This window comes from Schistocerca gregaria, chromosome 8 (genome assembly GCF_023897955.1).
Source record: "Schistocerca gregaria isolate iqSchGreg1 chromosome 8, iqSchGreg1.2, whole genome shotgun sequence".
Taxonomy (NCBI): domain Eukaryota; kingdom Metazoa; phylum Arthropoda; class Insecta; order Orthoptera; family Acrididae; genus Schistocerca; species Schistocerca gregaria.
This window is the reverse complement of record NC_064927.1, coordinates 319,846,458-319,863,798: the sequence shown is the minus strand read 5'-3', so window position 1 is coordinate 319,863,798 and position 17,341 is coordinate 319,846,458. Positions and strand designations below refer to the sequence as shown.

The following is a 17,341-nucleotide window of genomic DNA, read 5'->3' as shown; positions in this document are numbered from 1 at the left end:
TTTAAACATAGCCAGCCCGCCCCTCCTCCCTCTACCCACCCTGTCATTCTGACCATTTGTTCCCATCACTCTGCCAGCCAATAAATCTTCCCCCTCTCTCTTTCTCTCCCCTCTCCTCCCTCTCTCCCCTTCCTCTTCCCCTTCAGAAGCATGCCTGTAGGTAGAAGTGTACAGTGTGCAACTTTGCCATTTTAGATGGGGTTGAGGGTGTGAATTAAGTAAGCTCTGTTTGCCACAAAGATTGCGAAGGTGAGAAGAGCAAGGTCATCCTCCCTCTTGCAGTAGAGGAACCATAGATGTGCTTTCTTGCAAACATCTACTGAGTAGAATTGCTATAAAAATGGTTCAAATGGCTCTGAGCACTATCGGTCTTAAAATCTGAGGTCATCAGTCCCCTAGAACTTAGAACTACTTAAACCTAACTAACCTAAGGACATCACACACATCCATGCCTGAGGCAGGATTCAAACCTGCAACCGTAGCGGTCGCACAGTTCCAGACTGAAGCGCCTAGAACCGCTCAGCCACACTGGCCGGCAGAATTGCTACACAGAGTAAAGCAATGCTTAAATGTTTCATGTAATGATAGTTGAAACTGACTTTGCCTTATATAATAAGTTTGTTAACAATACTTATTACTATAAATCATGCGTAAAAAAATTGATAGATTTAGCCCGAGGCTATCATAATCCCTCTGGACCCACCATTGGTTGCCTGACAAGGTTTACAGCAACTCAACACAAAACACACCCAACCAGAAACCTAATTAAGAACTAGGGAGTCAAGACGTACACGTAATCAGCATGTGCACACATTTGTGTGTGTGTTTCAGATGAAGCATGTAACAAATTTTTTCCCCAGCTGCTCAGTTCCTCCTCTGCACTGAATGGTTGTCTTCCCTTATACCAAAAATGTATTATTGGTGTAGAAAATTCAACTGTGGCATGCAAGGGATTGTGCAGGGAACTGCCTAAACAACCATTGGATGCAATGTTGGGAGGGATGGCCTCAGCTAGCTACAAATGTGTTACAAATTATTTTGTGATGTTTGGTTAAGACTTGTATATCTTTGAGGATTCTTAAAAGCTCCCTTTGCTGAGCATATACCCACCTTATGAGTACTGTAATGCATATTCCAGCCAGCCAGGCAGTGCATCGTTCAATAAGATCTTTGACTTTGTTCGTGTTTTGGTCCTAAAATGAAATAAACCAAGTGGTATATCGGTCCTAATTTGCTTTGATGCTCAAGACCTACTTGTTTTATGCTTTTTCATTTTTCTTTAATTTTATACTGAATGCTTTTTATAGGTGGCCAGTAAAAGTTCTTTGCAATATTGGGGGATGATTGGTTTTTCCTGCTCTAGGAAAACTTCGTAAAACTGCATTGTAGCTATAAATAAAGAATCCAGTATTTTGGAAGAAAATGCCAGGTTTTTGTAAAGTTTTCATGAAGCAAATTCTTCTAACCTTTCTTAAAAGAAAATTGATGCAATACTAGGACTACTAATGCACTTAAGCTGAGAAAATGCATCTTGACTTTTTCTGTATTTTTAGTATCCGCACTATGTTTGTCGAGTTACTCCAAAAGACAATACCATACCTAATAATGGATTCAAAGTAGCTTGTATATGCTACTATTCATGTGTCCATGTCAGTTGCAGTTGATAATATTTACACTGCAAATGCACAGCTGCTCAGTTTGTTTGCCAGGTATAGCTGAAACCAAGTTTCTAAGATTTGGGAATTTTTTCCAAATCCTGTTCTTCAACTAAGACAGGAGTATCATCTGTGAACAGAACTGATGGGGAGCTGATACTTAATGGTAAGTCATTAACAACAAAGAGAAATAGGACTGGGCCTGATATGGAGACTTGCGGAACCCCCTGAGATATTTTTTTTTTTTTTTCCAGCCAGATAAATAATATGCACCATTTGAAGAAATGCTAACCTTTTGCTTTCTGTTGGCTAAGTAGGATTTAAGCCACTGTAGGGCACTGCTAGTAATGCCATACTTTTCAAGTTTGTAAACAAGCAATGCATATTTTACAGAATCAAACGCATTTGTGAGGTCGCATAAAATTTCTGCCACCTTAGTTCTCTTGTCTAACGATGTATTTATTTTCTCAATGAAACTTTTTACTGGATCTATGGTGTTTTTCCCCTGCTGAAAACCAAATTGGTTGTTTAGAATAACAGAATATTTTGCAACGAAGTTTTGGATTTGTGCAACAAGAAGTTTTTCAATTATTTTAGATAGAACTTGGAGAATTGAGATAGAACAATAATTTCCCATGATCTCTCTTGATCCGTTCTTGAAGAATGGTTTGACTTCAGCATATTTCAGTACCTCTGGGAAACAGCCCTCTTCAAAACATTGATTTATTACTGAGCTGGTGGGTTTGCTAATCTATTGTGTACCTTGGTGGGTATTCCATCCCAAGCTGCAGATTTTTTTGTTTCTTAATTTGAGAATAGCATTTTCCACATCCTCCACAGAAACTTTTTCGAATTTTGCAAAGTTTTCAGAGTTTTCACCTAGGCCAAAGGGATTTACTTTGTTGTGATAATCTGTTACATCTACATCAGACTTTGCTACACTTATAAAGAATTTATCATAGTACTCTGGTGTTCGTGCTGGATTTACGATAGCATTTCCTTCAGTGTCAATTTTTGAAATTTCTTGGTTACAGGCTTTAACACCTAATTCAGATTTAATGACTGATCACACAGCCTTTGTCTTATTTTTATGATTTAAAATTAGCCTGTTATTTACCAGTTGTTTTGCTGCCCTGACAAATCTTTTAAATATATAGAGTCTAACATATTTCATGAAATTAATATCTTTATTATATTTTATTTCTCTGTGCAGTTGCTTTTTCATTACACTGGAATATGAAATAAAAGTCAAAGCCAAGTAAACCTATTTGTTTTAAAGGTATAGGAGCATTTAGCATCTCCTGTTAGCTTAGTTTTTTGCAGTTCTACCTTACTTGGTTGTGTAAGCAAGAACTTCAACTACGTATTTGTCTAATTCAACTAAATCTGGCAAATGCATTGTAAGTAGTGCATTACAAAATGAAAACTTGTGATCCAGTCAGTTGTTCTGAAACTGCCAATGTTTTATTTCCACAAAACATTGGGATTGTCTTTCCACACATACCATATTTACATTTTAGAATAGAATGAAACTGGTCTTTTGTTGGAACTGTACAAAAAGTTACAAATTAGAATTTCTTAAATAATAAGACCAGTATTGCTGTACTGAGTCTCCCTTAATTAGAAGTGTTTTGATATATTCATTCAGACCCCCTAGAACATAGGTTGCCAAGACCAATCTTTGGGCATGAATTAGGATAAAACATCAAAATCTTGTACAAAATCTATATCCTAACTTCAAAAGCAAAGCAGGAAAGTTACATCATTCATTTCTCCTAAATTGTGACTGTAATCTAAAGGCTGTCAATTAAACTGAATGCTTAGGATTTAAAATTGTGAATAACAATTGAAACTGAAACAAAGGCATAGATAATGTTGTGGGGAAGGCAAATGGAAGATTGTGCTTTATTTGCAGAACACTTTAAGGGGTTGCAACTAAAGAGACTGCATGTCTATCCTCTTCTGGAATATTGCTGCATGGTATGGGCTCCACTCCAGACTGGATTGATGGAGGACATGAAAAGAGTTCAGAGAATTCTGAAGCAGATGAGAGAGAGTCATGGATATGACACTCAAGTTGGTGTGCCAACATTAAAATAAAGGCTTTTTTGTTTCAGTGAGTTCTTCTCATGAAATTTCAATCACAAACACTCTCTTCTTAACGCAGAAATATTTTGTTGACGCCTACATACATAAGGAATAATGATCATCATAATAAAATAAGTGAAATCACAGCTCGCACAGAAGATTGAAGTGACATTTTTTCTGCTTGCTGTTCAAGAGTGGAGTGCGAGAGAAATAGTCAGAAAGTGGTTCCGTGAACCCTCTGCTGGGCACTTAAGTGTTCACTTGCAGATTAGTCATTAGATGTAGATGTAAATGATGATAGCTATCTGTTTATTGGTTTTATATTTTGTGTCAGATGTTGACTTCAAAATAAAACGTGGAAGACACAAGCTAAACATAACAAAACTACTGTAGAAGAATGAATGTAACTCCATCCTATGTCTGGAGTGTGGGAATACAGCTGGTCAATTTCCAATAATGCATACCAATTGCCCTTATTTAGATTTTATTTTTAGGCTATCAATTTCAACAATACATTATGTCATCTTGAGTCCTGCTCAAATCGAGTAACTTTCGTGTTACAAAATATAGCAGCACTTTTAACTGGACTCGTTAAGATTATTATGGGCATGCATGCTCCTTGGACACCTCCAGCAACTCACTGCTGATAGCTGTCCAAGGAGTATTAAAGAACATACTATTTTGACTATTGAGGAAGTGAAAAAAAATATATATTCAGCACAACCTTGCAGAGTTTGCGCAGCACACTGTAAAAGAAGTAAAACGAGATACTACTGCCAGTTTTGTGAGGTACTGTTAGGAAAAGGCATGTGTTTCTACAGGTATCACACCCTTATGAATATTAGAACATCATATGAACATGTCTGCCAAGTTTCATCAGCATCAGACACTGGTAAGAGCACACATCATACCAGAATCGCTGGGAACTGCAACAATAACTGTGGCATAGCAGCCAGCATGCAGTGTGTTAGTATAACACACTGAGACAAGGTTGCTGGGTGTCACCAATCTTTTTCAGTTTATATGTAGAAGTGGCTCTCCGAAAGTGGAAGAACAGCTGTGGAAGAAAGGAATTATTATAAATGGTGTACAGCTGTTTAAGTTAAGTTTTGCTCATGATCAAGCTGCTGTAGCAAAAAAAGAATTTGATATCAAGTTCATGATATGGCGTTTATGACAGGAAAATGATAAATAGGGACTGCATGAGTCAGACAGAAGCAGAATACCTGATAGTGAATAGTGACACTAAATTTGAGGTTCACATCAATGATGGGGCAGTTATGAAACAAGAAGAAAAATTTAAATATCTGGGGCTAGTATTGACAAAAATGGACTGGGTACTACAGAAATAAAATTCAGAATACAACAAAGTAGAATAGTAATAAGGTTTATGAATTCTTTTTGGTGGGACAAGAAAATCTCTAATAACAGTAAGAAAAGAGTGGGTAGGCTAATGGTTGTATCTGTTCTGTGCTATGGGTCACAACTATGGATTTTAAAAGCTTACATGAAAAGAATAATAACTGTGGAAATTGATTATTTACGGAGTGCCAGAATATCAAGAATCAAAAAGAAGGCTAATGATGAAGTGAAAGCTCGAATGAAGGCAGATGAAACACTGACAGACAGAATTGAAAGGAAACCTCAAAAGTGGTATGGATATCTGTTGAGAATTCCAGATCATTGATAGCCAAATAAAATTTTTGAATGGAAACCACCTGGCAGAAGTAAACACAGGAGACTGCAAAGTTTTTAGAATGACCACATCAGTGGAATAATGGAACGTAATTTAATTTGCAAGGAGGATGCACTGAATGGAGAGGCTTGACAGAAGATAACAGGAATGCAACAAAATGTTGTTATTAATTGATCCTATAATAATAATAATAATTTTTCTTTTTATTCATAAACAGTCTTGTATGTTGTTTCCTTTTTGCTATTTTTCTTTTTTTGTAGCTTTTACGTAAAGTGCATCAAGCTCTATGACCTGTGAAGTTTTCGTGTGTCATATGTAGTACATATACTGTATATTACCATCTACTTCTATATAGCTTGGAAAAAATGGTCCATTGCAGCCTTACAATTAATTAATGAAGAGTGAGGAGTACACACAAAGAAATTAATGGTCTCTTTAGTGTCTGGAATAATTATTTTGTAGTAAGTGATAAGATAAGACTTTCCTTAAACCATTACAGTTTGTGTTTCTTTCCTAGATGACAATTTTAAGGTGTTACTAGTGGAAATTGCTTTTCTAAATTGTTTATATTTATTACATATGTGTAGTAGGATATTGTAAAGCATCTATACTTCTCTTTTTAGCTGACAGTGGTGGAACTGTTGTCTTGGTGATGCAAGATGGAGTCCAGAAACCTCCAATACATTTTCCTTGTGGAGGTCACCTTTTGTCATTTCTGTCATGCCTTGAGAATGGTTTGCTACCACATGGACAGCTGGACCCCCCACTATGGTCACAGAGAGGAAGAGGTAAGATATTTCATTATGTGCTGAATGTAAGTTCCAGTACTTAAAAATGTGCTAATTGTGATTGGTTTGTGCAGTGTTGTTGAACTGAGCCAGTCTCTTGTATTTTCTCAGATTTTATTTGTTTGAAGAGACAGTTTTTGTGAAAGGAATTTTTACACTGTCTTGTGTTTCTCATTAACGGGGCTTCGTTTAAAGAAGACTTTCCTCCACATAGTCAAAAAACACGAAGATAAATAAATGAGGCTCAAACAGGCACAATTGTATTTTAAATATTCAATGTCATATTCTTTGGTATTGTGCTAGCCCCTAGCAGCACATTGCTTGTAGTGGTTCCATGCATTCCTAGGCTGCTGCAGCTATCTGTGAGGCAGGAAGTTTCTTATTTTTTGCATTTACTTTCCACCCCATGCTTTTGATTCTGCTACATGACTGGATACCCACCTACTGTAATTGCTGGCTACTGGTACTGGAAAACAGCTCAGCTAATAGGGAGAGTTCTGCCAACCTAGCCTCAGTCTCATTTAGTACTGTCAGATTTCCAAGCTCCAACCGTTACTGCCTGTGCACTCGTCTCATGTGTTTACTATGTACATCCTGTGCAATTGCGCATACCACCAGCAACTTCTGTTTTTGTGCTACGAACACTGGTGTGCTTTGCATCATGAGCTTTTTTTTCTGTGTGTTTCACCACCCATTGTGCAACCTAGCAGCCTTGGCTTCTATCACAGAATCAAGCAAAGTCTCGCTGCATGCGACTGCCACTCCAGTGCCATAAAACATCATGCCTCCCAGAACTGGAACACTGCAATACTGACTGCATGTGTAGCTCACAGCAACATGACCAATGATGGCCACCCCTTGGTACCAAACTAAACGCCAATGCCCACACCAGCCCCTGCATCTGCTGTCAACAATCCTCATGGCATCGAAGTGCCGACTTCCAAATTCCCACATGCTGCCACCACACGATCCAGCAGTGTTGCGTCCCAACTGCCGTCCTCAGTGAATGCTATCTTTGCTGGCTGCACCATCACACAGGATGTCCCCAAGTTTGCTGTGCTGATCAGTCAGCTCAAGCCAACAAATGAAATGGAGATCTGCAATGTCATCACATTGCCCTCAGCCAATGATAATTACAAGACATTCTGGCACTTTCTCGTGATGCAACATCATCTGAAATGTAGTGTGTCTGCCAGCCTCACTGGTAGGATGCACGAGACCCTGGCCCCCCTGCCTGTGACCGCCGCTGCCACATGCCAACCACACCCCCACCCTATGCAGTCAGCTGGCCATCGCTCTGCCAGCTGCTGAGCCGTGTACTCCCCTTTGCTGCTCAGCATGCTGCAGATGATGTCACCAGCTGCTCCAGTCCCCACTGATGTGCAGCACAGTGCACAGCACCTGGAAGTATATGACATCCTTTCCCACCTCTGTGCCATCATGGCAATGCTGTAGGCGACTGTAGCCCACCTCACTTGTGACCACTGCCGTGCAGTCCCAGGCATCGGCACAACAGTGGTTACTGCTGCTGCATCTTCTGCTGCCCTGTCGACACCTCTTGTGACATGGCTGGTCTCTGATGGTATCGCAAGCACTTCAGCCTGGATGCTGTGAAGTGCAGGGAGCCCTGATCTGGACACCTAAACACCAGTGGCTACTGTGTTTAGGCACAGCTGGCTGCTGCTTGATCTCCAAGCACTTGCTTGTCTCTGATGCTCACTCCACCACGCCATTCCTGATTGACATCAGCTCCATGTTATCTGTCTCCCACTTGAAACACTCCCTATTAAACCACCTGTTATTGACTAGTGGATTATAGCGTAACAGTTTAAAACAGTTTGAGCATGTGCAACTGATGGAGGTGGATTGGGTAACATTTGCACGGTAGTTGTTTCGTATTAGATCCAACGAAGCTAATTAGGATGTCAGGTACCAATAATCGGTACATACTTTTTGTTAATGTTCTATATCTTTTGTCTAAACAGCATGAATGAGCCAGTTACTCCCTTCGTCTGACAAAGTAATAAGGGTTAACTCATCACAGGTCACCTATTAATGTTGTCACATGCCAATATTCTTCATGTGGCACTGAATACATGATCCTTACTGCAATCCAAATCCTGGGTATCCAGCAAGGATGTCGTGTAATCACAGTGCACAAATGAACACTTAAACGCACCAAACAAATTACACTATTAACACCTGGAGGTCAGGCCCATGGCTTTGGGTGACACACACACACAGCCATTAAACAATTATAAACGTGGTTGGCCATCCTGCCACAATCCGTCCTGCTCACTTAGCAGCCAACAACTTACTTGTTCGGAGTCTTGACACTGAATATTCTTTGGTGCATTGGACACTCGACTATCGACAGTACGTACTGCGACCTGCGTGAGGCAAAGATAAGTTGTTCTCAGTACATAAGGGGCAGTTGACCGCTTACACACTGCAGCTTGTACAGGACTCTGGCACTGCCTTGGCGATCCTCCTGATAGCAGCAAGTAACTCCACCATCACTGTACCCTTGACCTTGGCCTAGAGTGGGATCAGCTCTGGACCTTCACCATCACCAATGCACTGACCCCATTATCAGAGTGGACTTCATCGAGTATTGCGTCTGCTCCCTGAGGTTACCGGCCAATGCCTCATTGACAACATTACAGGATAACAACAAAGTGCACCAATTCTTTGTTTTCATTAATATGAAGCAGGTGATGTAATCTGGCCTTTTCATTGATCTCCTGCCTGAATTTCATGCTCTCATGTGCCCATCCAGAGTTCCTTAGGAGGTCTACTATTCGATTGTCTGCTACACTGACACCATCCCCATACCACACATCTTGTAAAAGATTGCCAAGCCTGACTTTGACCAGCTGCTTTGTCCTGAAGAGGAGTATTCTAGTGAAAGATGCATGCAGACAGCACATCCCCACTGTAAGCTAGTAATGGATGAGAAAAGCCTACAATTGAAAATTTTTCAACTAAATAAAACAAAAAAATGTATACTAGTGAAAAAAATTATTTCAGTTGTGACGTACACAGTATTAATAAACTGTTTTTACAGCAACTGCTGTTATCACACATGCACAAATAGAGAATTTTACAGATATTGTACTAATGGTAATAGTGCAGCCACAGTCACAATGTTGATGCAATTATATTTCTGAAATTGTTGCTCTTAAGACTACACCACATTGTGTACCAACTTACCGCCTCATGCCTGTCTTGTGTGTTATTCTCAGCATTGCACACTACTTGTTTGATTGCTGATCCATTTGGGGAGTTATGTGAACCTCATACAGAGTGGATAGTGTCTTTAAAACAGATTATAAGATGACTATCAACAAAAGTAAAACATAGGTAATGTACTGTAGTCAAAATAAATCAGGCGATGCAGAGGGATTTAGATTAGGATAGGAGACAGTAAAAGTAGTAGATGATTTTGTTATTTGGGGAGAAAAATCAGGGACGATAGCCAAAGTAGGGAAGATATAAAATACAGACTGGCAGTAGCACAAAAAGCATCCCTGAGAAAGAGAATTTTGTTAACATTGAATATAAATTTAAATGTTAGGAAGTCTTTTCTTTAGTATTTATCTAGGGATTAGTCTTATATAGAAGTAAAATGTTGGCTATAAACAACTTGGACAAGAATAGAAACTTTTTAAATGTGGTGCTACATAAGATCACTGAAGATTAGATGGGTATATGGAATAACTGACATTAAGGTACTGACTGAATTGCGTTAAGGCATCAAGGAATTGTCAGTTTGGTACAGGAAGTAAGTCTGGGGGATAAAAATTTTATAGGAAGACAAAGGATTGACTACTGTGATGCCTCATATCCATCCTCTCTTGTGTTGAATAACTGGCAGCAATTTCTTGTCAGAGAAAACAAAGAAGACAACATGTCCTGACACTTTGTATAAATTTTTGCTCGGTGTAAAAATAATGCAAAATGTCTCTTATGACATTCTTGTTGATGTAATCTAACTCATGCTGTATTTTGCAAACCATCTTCTTAAAGAAAGAAAAGAGGAGATACTGTAAAAACTTTGACAGCACTGTACTAAAACTGTTGCACAATATGATAATGATATATCTAGTAATCTATGCACTATGCTGTTGTGCTCCTGTATAAACTGATTTTCAGTAATTTAATAAACATATTAAAAGACTTCAAATAGGTTACATGTCTTTACCAAAGACTTTAAAATAAAAGAGTGACATTAAACTGACTACTACTTTACAGTAGCTTCTAACAGTACCCTGGACGAGTCTTGTTAAACTTCAGGAGTCCCTTTATGCTGACCAGGTTTTTTCTTGTGTTTGCTAGATGAATAGACATTTTTTTCTAGATGATCATGCAAGTGTTGCTGTTTATATTGCTGCTTTTCTGTGTTACAGCATTTTATTTAAACATAATTTTGTAGTATGACTCCAAATCTGAGCTTTTTCCACATACATGAGTTATAAGAGTTGACGGGAAAGGGGATGGGGGAGGTCGCTCTTGATGCAGCAGAATCTCTCTCATCATTTTTCTGAGAGATACAAATTGCATATCAGAGAAGTTCACACAGGACGAGTCAAAACGTGACACAGAAAAGTTATCAAGGGAACAGTATGGCTACAATGGATGTCAGTGTGCTAATACACAGGCTTTGAAAACTTTAAACTGTTGTTTAGTACCCAGTAGGCATCATTACAATGCAGAAACCATGCTCACTATATAATTTTCCAGTTGTACCTCAGAGTGAGGCAATGTAACTGTGTTATGAAATAGGAGCAAATAAAATATTCAGGAAGAACCATTTGTGATAGTCTGCTGAATAATTTTGTGAGTGAAGAGCATACATTTGTTATTTGTTCAAACAAGTGAGTGGTTGAGACTAAAATTGTGAGAATATGAAATAGAGTATCCTAAAATTGTGGTTTCACAATGAAGTAATCAGAAATATTGCATTGTTACAAATATTTCTCGATTTTTGCTGTACTTTTTAAGGTTAATAGCTGATCACTGTACAGTTATCATAGTTCTACACTGTTTCTGACAGTATATTTGAAATGTGCAGGCAAAGTTTTTCCACGTCTTCGAAGAAAGGGGCGAGCTCCAGCACAACAAGAAAGTGAATCATCTGATTATGTATTTCGTATTGTCAGCAAGACAAATCATGAAGACTTTTGTAAGTATGGTTATTTTGGAAAAATTCTCTTTGTTCTTTTCATTTATAGATATGAGTGTTCATATATTTTTTTGTTGATAGGTCCTCCTCATATTGTTATTATTGAAATTATTTCATATTATGAACATTTTCTCCAGCTGGTCAAACCAAAGTAAATGCATCCTAGATCATCTGGCTGCCAGGATTTAAGGGCTAAAAAGTCCCCATTCTACTCTTTCAGCTACTATTATTTAAATGGCTCTCTCAGCTCTTCATTGAGTTTCGTTTTCAATACCCATTACTTATTAATAAATCAAACAATGTATGAAATGTGTTTCTTCAAAAGATCTAAAAAATTTTAACTTCTTTATTTGTTATGTAGCTCTGTTTAACACTGTAATGTAGTTAGGGCTTTGAAGTGGCTTCCTAATCACTGCCTTAAAAAAGACATCTTAGAAGACCTTGTCCGCAGCTCGTGGTCGTGCGGTAGCATTCTTGCTTCCCATGCCCGGGTTCCCGGGTTCGATTCCCGGCGGGGTCAGGGATTTTCTCTGCCTTGTGATGACTGGGCATTGTGTGATGTCCTTAGGTTAGTTAGGTTTAAGTAGTTCTAAGTTCTAGGGGACTGATGACCATAGATGTTAAGTCCCATAGTGCTCAGACCAATTGAACCATTTTGAAGACCAAAATGAGGTATTTGTACAAAATGATGTTCATTTGGCTGAATGCACAGTAGCCTCTTTCTAACTTCTGTATTTTTCTCTTTCACATTGTTAAGTGTCATGTCTCTCTGCTGAAACAACACTACTGGTAATACGCACATTTCATTTCAGGTACATTGGAAATTTATTTGTGAATGCAGCATTTGGTTTCCGAAATGAGCAGTATACTATTTTATTCTCGTGGTTCATTTTCATAAGTTTTTATTAAAAAAAGGTTATTAAGTATACTAATTACAATTTTTTATTGAGCACACTGTATCTGGCTCCAGTTGCTAAATTCTCCACGAGCGTGCTTGGATATTTTCTCAAGAGTTTTTGTCATTTCATTTCCATAGGAATATTACTTCATATTAAAATATGATGTTATGATGTAACTTATTTATAAGCCATTGTTTATTTGTCTTTGTGAGAAAAGTTTCACATTACACATTTTGAACATCTATAAAACTCTCAATAACAATGAACATACAGAGGTGGGCTACCTGCAGCAATGTCTTTATGATGGTACTGTAGCACATGGTCTTACCTTTTTTAGATCTTTCACAGATGTTAGTGCTGGCAACAACTTTTTGTGTCACTGCAACTATAGAAATTTCTCTGGTACAAATATGCACTTGTAGTGAGTAGTTATCAGATCAGGCCTATTTGTTGCTCTAATTGTCTGTCTCTACAATTTTTACAATATTCGAATTCTCAGAAGATTGAAAACATTTTACATTCTGTCTGAACAGCTCTGAATTTTCTTATCAATAACACTGAATTGTTCTGCGCCTGCCCTAGTTTCAGAAACTTTAAGCTCAAATAATTTACCTCCGAATAAGAGCTAATAAAATTAAACTGCAATGTGTTGCCTATAAAGTTTTTAAGCATCTTCCTAAATAATTTTAGATGCCAGATTTTATACCTTTGTTACGTTTTTGCTATTTGTGAAGTAAATATATGCTTTAATACTTGTGTGGAATGTATTGAATATGAATAACTTCATAGCAGTAGCGGGCACTGAACTGATGGATCCGTGGCCTTGGCGTAACATACCTGATCCCCAGCGGCTTGTGTCCACGTCTACCGCGAGTAGCTCCACCTCATCATCGAAGTCATTGAGTCTTGATCCAACACCATCAACACATATTGCAGATGCTGCATCACCTGCACAAGGGTAAGTAGAATTCATATTTCTAAGTTACGGGTGAAGGGAAACTTAAAGACTATTTTCTTTATGGGTGAAAATCTGTCGTATAAAAATTTGGAGAGGCGTATGAGATTGATAATGGGAGAGGGAGACCTAGGTTTGGGTTTGTGTGGGGGAGGGGAAGGGAGGAAGAGCTTAGAAAGGTTGTTTTATCATTGTAATGTCATAATTAAATTTTATTAGCAACTTAAAAATTTGTTGAGTGAAACAATTAAAAACAAGTTCTAGAAACGAAAGGAAATTTAGGTACAGGAAACACATCATATCAGAATAAATTGCTGCAATTTACATAACCTGGTTCTCTTCATTGCCTATTTATATTACAAAAATGTACTGAATCCTATAGGTAACTTCTTCTTTAGACTGACACTGTAAATATTCACAACTACATTGTGAATTTGTAGTGACTGGTTTCAACAAAACAGAATCTTAAAACGGTTGAAGATTCACTTTTACAGCAGAAAACAGTATATCAGTCTCTAGGCTCATTTGATGCAACCCATCATAATTTACTCTCCTGTACCTATCTCTTCATTTCAGTGTAGCACTTATGCCCAATGTCCTCATTTGCTTCTTGTATATACATTGAAGGTCCAAAGAAACTCGTATAGGCATGTGTATTCAAATACAGAGATATGTAACCAGGCAGAATATGGCACTGTGGTTGGAAACATCTATATAAGACAACAAGTATCTCGCGCAGTTGTTAGATTGGTTACTGCTGCTACATTATCAGGTTATCAAGATTTAAGTGAGTTTGAATGTGGTGCTATAGTCGGCGCACGAGTGATGGGACACAGTACCTCCGAGGTTGCGGTGAAGTGGGGATTTTCGCGTAAGACCATTTCACGAGTGTACCGTGAATATCAGGGATCTGGTAAAATATCAAATCTCTGACATTGCTGCTGCTGGAAAAAGATTCTGCAAGAACAGGACCGATGATGACTTAACAGAATTGTTCACTGTGACAGAAGTGCAACCCTTCCACATATTGCTGCAGATTTCAGTGCTGTACCATCAAGTGTCAGCTTGTGAACCATTCACCAAGACATCCTCAATATGGGATTTCGGAGCTGAAGACCCATTCATGTACACTTTATGACTGCATGACACAGAGCTTTGCATTTTGCTTGGGCCCATCAACACTGACATTGGATTGTTGATGACTGAAAACATGTTGTCTGCTCGGATGAGTCTCGTTTCAAATTGTATCGAGCAGATGGACATCTAAAGGTGTGGAGACACCCTAATGAATCTGTGGGCTCTGCATGTCAGCAGGAGATTGTTCAAGCTGGTGGAGGTTGTGTAATGGTGTGGGGTGCAGTTGGAGTGATACAGGACCCCTGATATGCGTGGATATGACTCTGACAGGTCACACATACGTAAACATCCTGCCCGATCACCTGCATCCAATCACGTCCATTGTGCATCCTGGTGTACTTTGACAATTCCAGCAGCACAATGCAACACTCCACCCACCCAGAATTGCTACAGAGTGGCTCCAAGAACATTCTTCTGAGTTTAAACATTTCCACTGGCCGGCAAGCTCCCCAGACATGAACATTATTGAACATATCTGGGATTCCTTGCACATGCTGTTCAGGTCATACTAATACGGATTTATGGACAGCCCTGCAGGATTCATGGTTTCAGTCCTCTCCAGCACTACTTCAGACATTAGTCGAGTCTGTGCTACGTCATTTTGCTGCACTTCTGCATGCTCACGGGGCCCCTACACAATATTAGGCAGTTGTACAAGTCTCTTCAGCTCTTCAGTATATTACAGTCTCAATCGTCCTCGACAATTTTTTCCTACAGAATTCTGTCTGTTACCATGAAAGTTATCACTTATGTCTTATAAGATGACCTACCACAATGTCCCTTCTTATAGTTAGTGCTCTATACATGTTCTTTTCCTTGCTGATTTTATGGAGAACCCCTTCAATTTTTATCTCTGTTCTTGTAATTTTTAGTATTCTTCTGTAAAGTCATAGTTCAAATGTTTCAATCCTTTTACTTTTGGTTTTGTGAAAGATAGTAGAAGGTTAAAACTTCATACTCATCATTCATAATTAAACTGGTAAACCACTGCCTACAAATGACTGAGGTTTGGATTTGAACCATAGTTCATCATGTTCAAAGATGTCGACCAGTGGTTCTCAAACTTTTTGAGCTTTGTGCACATTTAAAAGGCCGCAAATAATTGTGGACATACTATATAGACATTTCTGAAGAATATTTTACAACAGCCAAACAGGAAATAAATACAGTGATAAAATAACAATTGAGTCATTTTGTTTTGAATTTCACGTCCGCACTAGAGAAAATACAACTTATATTAATAAAAACATACATTATCACAATAAGAGAAAATAATTTTTGTCAAAAAAGTGTGAGAGATTCATGAAGCACGATCTGTCATCCAGATGTAATGGCTGAGCACCGTGTTGCCACTTGCCGTGCCAAGATGAAAAACAAGAGAAACTATAAGTGAAACGTATTGAAATGAGCTAATGCTATAAAACTAACAATTAATTCAAATTATAGAGAAAAGTAATAATGCAATACAAATGAAACATACCTTACGTCTACTCTTTCTAGTGTTTGAGAAACATGAGCCTGATGTGTCCTCGTGATTTCTTTGATGTTTGGAGATACATGTGCAAGACAAACTTCCATTTCCTCATCAATACATTGAAGAGTTCCTCTCTTTTTACTTTTAATTTTGGTGAGTGCAGAAAATCCTAATTCACATAAATATGATGTTGAAAATTGAAGTAAAATGTTCAAAGCCTTTTTAGATATCAACACACATTCTTCTTTTATAGAAATCCAAAAGTCTTCTAGAGACATTTCTTAATGCTTAATCATCAGTCCATGATCAATAGATATAGCTGCCAGTTCTTCTTCCTCTGTTAATGTTAAGCCAAAGTCACCTGAAATTGCCATGAACGCGTTTCGAATCCATTAGTACTGTTCATTGTTGAGGGATGGAAAATATGAACTTAGTTTCTCTTCTAAACTTATGAAATGATCTACCACTATTGGAAATATTTCATTCATGCATGTGCTCCTTACCAATGGGTACAAGTTACCTTGTACAGCTTTTCTTTTCCATATTTGTAGTTTTCTGTGAAACATTTTAATTTTGTCGGTGGATGTGGGGAATATTGTCTTCTTTCCCTTGCATGCTAGTGTTCAAAATATTGAACTGCTGAAATATATTTGCCAAATACTGCAATCTGGCAGTCCAAAATTCACTCCAAAGGAGGTTGCAAAACTGTAAATGTTTCATTTCTTTGTAAAACACGAGAACTTCTTGTCTTAGCTCATGCACAGGGGTAAGTACTTCCCCCTCGACAGCCACCTGACTTCTTTGTGTAAAAGCAACAGTCTGTGTTCTGACTCCATACTGACACAAAGTTTTTTGAATGAACGGGATTTGACAGGTCTTGTTTTCATAAAATCTACCATCTGAACAACTTGCTCTAAGACTTCTCTCAAATTTTCTCTCAATGTTTTTGCTATTAAGGCCTCCCTATTAAGGAAGCACTGAGTTACAATACTTTCTTCTTCTTTTTTTTCCCCCTCACTGCCATTGAAGGGGCACCATCTGTGCAAATGACTTTGCATGACATACTGTTAACTGCCACTTATTAAAATAATCATTTTAAATGTTGAAAACATTCTCAACTTTAGTAGACACACTTAATTCTTTATAAAAAAGAAACTGATTTAATATTTGATCTTGATTAATGAAACAGACAAATGCTAAGAGTTGCGATTGATTGGTAATGTCTGTTGATTCATTAACTTGCAATGCAAAGTTTGAGTGCTTGAGTTTATTACTGCATACATTTTTCTCAATATCAGTAGACATTTCTATAATACACCTGTGAACTCTTATCATTTGACAAAGGAATCTTGCTTATTTTCATAGCTGCTTCATTTCCTAGCATTGTCTGATCATTTTTATACAAGCAGGCAAAATAAGTAACTCATCTATAGTATGAGCTTTCATACACTTTGCTATTGGTTC

At 38.1% G+C, this 17,341-nt stretch overlaps 1 protein-coding gene across 7 annotated transcripts in view; it reads left to right on the top strand.

Annotated features, from left to right (window-relative positions):
• LOC126284259 (small G protein signaling modulator 1-like) overlaps positions 1-17,341 on the top strand; it is a 263,420-nt gene that overhangs the window by 95,723 nt on the left and 150,356 nt on the right. For 4 of the 7 annotated variants that reach the window (XM_049983066.1, XM_049983065.1, XM_049983063.1 and 1 more), the window contains 3 exons: positions 6,063-6,227; positions 11,302-11,412; positions 13,104-13,269. In XM_049983066.1, coding sequence (XP_049839023.1) covers positions 6,063-6,227; positions 11,302-11,412; positions 13,104-13,269 — 442 coding nt within the window. Of the gene's footprint in view, positions 1-6,062; positions 6,228-11,301; positions 11,413-13,100; positions 13,270-17,341 lie in introns of all 7 variants that reach the window. The other 3 variants (XM_049983060.1, XM_049983064.1, XM_049983062.1) reach the window with 1 other exon arrangement.